Source organism: Esox lucius, unplaced genomic scaffold, assembly GCF_011004845.1.
Source record: "Esox lucius isolate fEsoLuc1 unplaced genomic scaffold, fEsoLuc1.pri scaffold_65_arrow_ctg1, whole genome shotgun sequence".
Classification (NCBI taxonomy): Eukaryota; Metazoa; Chordata; class Actinopteri; order Esociformes; family Esocidae; genus Esox; species Esox lucius.
In genome coordinates this window covers 1-2,500 of record NW_022995039.1, presented here as the reverse complement: position 1 = coordinate 2,500, position 2,500 = coordinate 1, and the positions used below count along the sequence as shown (strand labels likewise).

General features: G+C 45.1%; 1 protein-coding gene across 1 annotated transcript in view; it reads left to right on the top strand.

Moving 5' to 3' along the window:
- Positions 1 to 2,344, top strand: part of LOC117594231 (kalirin-like) — a gene marked incomplete at its 3' end in the record, with an annotated part of 27,387 nt that extends 25,043 nt beyond the window's left edge. The window contains 4 exon segments of the mRNA XM_034291316.1: positions 1,140 to 1,192; positions 1,333 to 1,370; positions 2,036 to 2,108; positions 2,213 to 2,344. Of these exon segments, the coding sequence (XP_034147207.1) occupies positions 1,140 to 1,192; positions 1,333 to 1,370; positions 2,036 to 2,108; positions 2,213 to 2,344 (296 nt within the window).
- Between the last annotated feature and the right edge of the window lie 156 nt (positions 2,345 to 2,500).

Genomic DNA, 2,500 nt, shown 5'->3' with positions numbered 1-2,500 from the left:
CTAACCCTAACCCTAACCCTAACCCTAACCCTAACCCTAACCCTAACCCTAACCCTAACCCTAACCCTAACCCTAACCCTAACCCTAACCCTAACCCTAACCCTAACCCTAACCCTAACCCTAACCCTAACCCTAACCCTAACCCTAACCCTAACCCTAACCCTAACCCTAACCCTAACCCTAACCCTAACCCTAACCCTAACCCTAACCCTAACCCTAACCCTAACCCTAACCCTAACCCTAACCCTAACCCTAACCCTAACCCTAACCCTAACCCTAACCCTAACCCTAACCCTAACCCTAACCCTAACCCTAACCCTAACCCTAACCCTAACCCTTCGGCAGCGCCACCCAACTTACCTTCTCCTAACCCTAACCCTTCGGCCCCCCACTCCCACCCCCTCCACCACAACTTTGGAGACACAATTTCTATTATTACTTTTCATTATGGTTTTTCCTCCACTCCATCCCTCTCACATACTTATTAGGGTTAGGGTTACATTTTATCACATAGGGACCAGAGGACTGGGGCAATTTCAATTGCCCAGTAAAATTCTTTACAAAACCACCGTTTACCATGATTACTTTGACACTCATTTGAATATCTGGCTTGTGATTGGCTGTCTTTCTTCTGTGATTGTAATGATGTATTTTTTGTTACAGGCACAAAAGTATTAACCTTAACAAACAAGCTTTGCTTCTAGTTTAACATGTACTGCTTAAAATGTACTTTTTAATGCATACCCTTAATGTACCTTTTAATGTATACCCAAATGAAACAAAAAAATTAAGTTTCTTGAATGAGATACTTTTCTATATTATAAATTACGTCTTATCATAACTTGGAGACTTAGATGTGCTCTATTCACTCAGGATGTGAATGGTTCATGTTGGTCCGCTACTGTGCGGGCTCACTTACTGTCCTTTTATCTTCTTCTTGTTACTTCTCTTTTATTTCAGCTACTGTCCTATATCCCCCGCTCGCTTCTGCTGTTCCTGGGGCAATCCACTGTCCGAGATCTCACACAGTCTTTAGTCTTGCTGTCTTGACAATATGATAGTGGGATTGTGTATTGCGAAAAGAGTACAATCTCGAATACCATCACTCCTCTTATGTGTCCCGTTTTCTCTCCTCCCAGGCTAGCAGAGGACAGAGCCCGGATCTCATCCTAGTTGATGAAGTGGGCTTCAGGTATGCGTAATCTAAGGGTTAAGGTATGTGTTTCCCGTCATGAGATGATCCTTTGGGAGGGTGGCTCAAGTCTAATAGGGTGCAAATGTAAGCGCTTATACGAGTCTCGTCCTGGATAGTCAACGTGGTCTCCATGTCAGGTACAAAGCACAAGATCAGCTCGAGAGCCTGCGGCCAGGTACCGCATGTGCACTTGGAGTCAGGTAGTTTCACAATCCAGCCTGTGATCGCTAGAGAAATGATAGTGTGACAAGATCGTGTATCCCGTAAGCTTTCCTTAATGATAGCCATATACTTCAGGGCTCCGGTGCGAATGGTCATAACCTCGTACCCTTTCCAATTGCATCTCGAGATACACTTGTGTATGAACTGCTCCGGGACATGGTTGCCTATCGAAAGTGTTATACCCCTTGACAACTCACTAGGAATGTGGAGCGAATCACTGCAGTGCCTCTCTTCTCTTCAGGCACTGCAGTGCCTCTATTCACTTCTCTTTCCTCTTTTGTCATAAATAGAGATCAGGGTGTCGATTATGAGTATCCTAGCAGGAAAGAAGGACACTAGCTGACTGTATATGTTTCTGAGTTGTCCATCATCCATGTTAGATTAGAAGAGAATGTTGCGCTGGAACAAAGTGAACACTATCACGAACTTGTAGTGTGATAATAGTGATTCCCATCGGGTCCTCAGCAATGTTTCCTGTTCCCCTCAAGCAGCTTGACAAGCGGGACAGAACATACTCACTAGCTTGCTCTTCGTTCTCTTCAAACTCTCAGAGTGCTAACAATGCATTTTATACCTCATCCCTATCTCTATTGCTCTCTATATCTTTCGGTCTCACAGTTTATGGCCCTGGAGGAACTGGAGATATTTGGATCAGGTCACTCGAGTCTACGCTGCTCTGCTCAGTGCTCACGTGAGACTCTTGAAACTTCTGATGCCCAGAGTGATGTGGAAGGAAGTGCCTGTGGTGATGGTATTTGAATAAAACACTTACGTAAACGCTCTGGCCGATGTCAGAAACCTAATCGAGCACACGCTAGTACGCTCTGGGTTCAAGGTCCTGTTCTACAGCACGTGGTCTCACATCAACAACAAGTACATGCTAGGGAAGCACGTTGGCGGGAAGATCAAAACTCTCTATGGTTCTCAGTACTGTCTCAGCCATCGCTAGGGAAACGTTGTATTACTATGACACCATAATGTCCCTGGGATGGGCGGTGTTATCTGAAGCAACCAAAAAAACTCAGTTGCTCGAAGAGACAATCGGAACTGCATAGGGTGCTGGCTCCCACAACGCAGCTGATA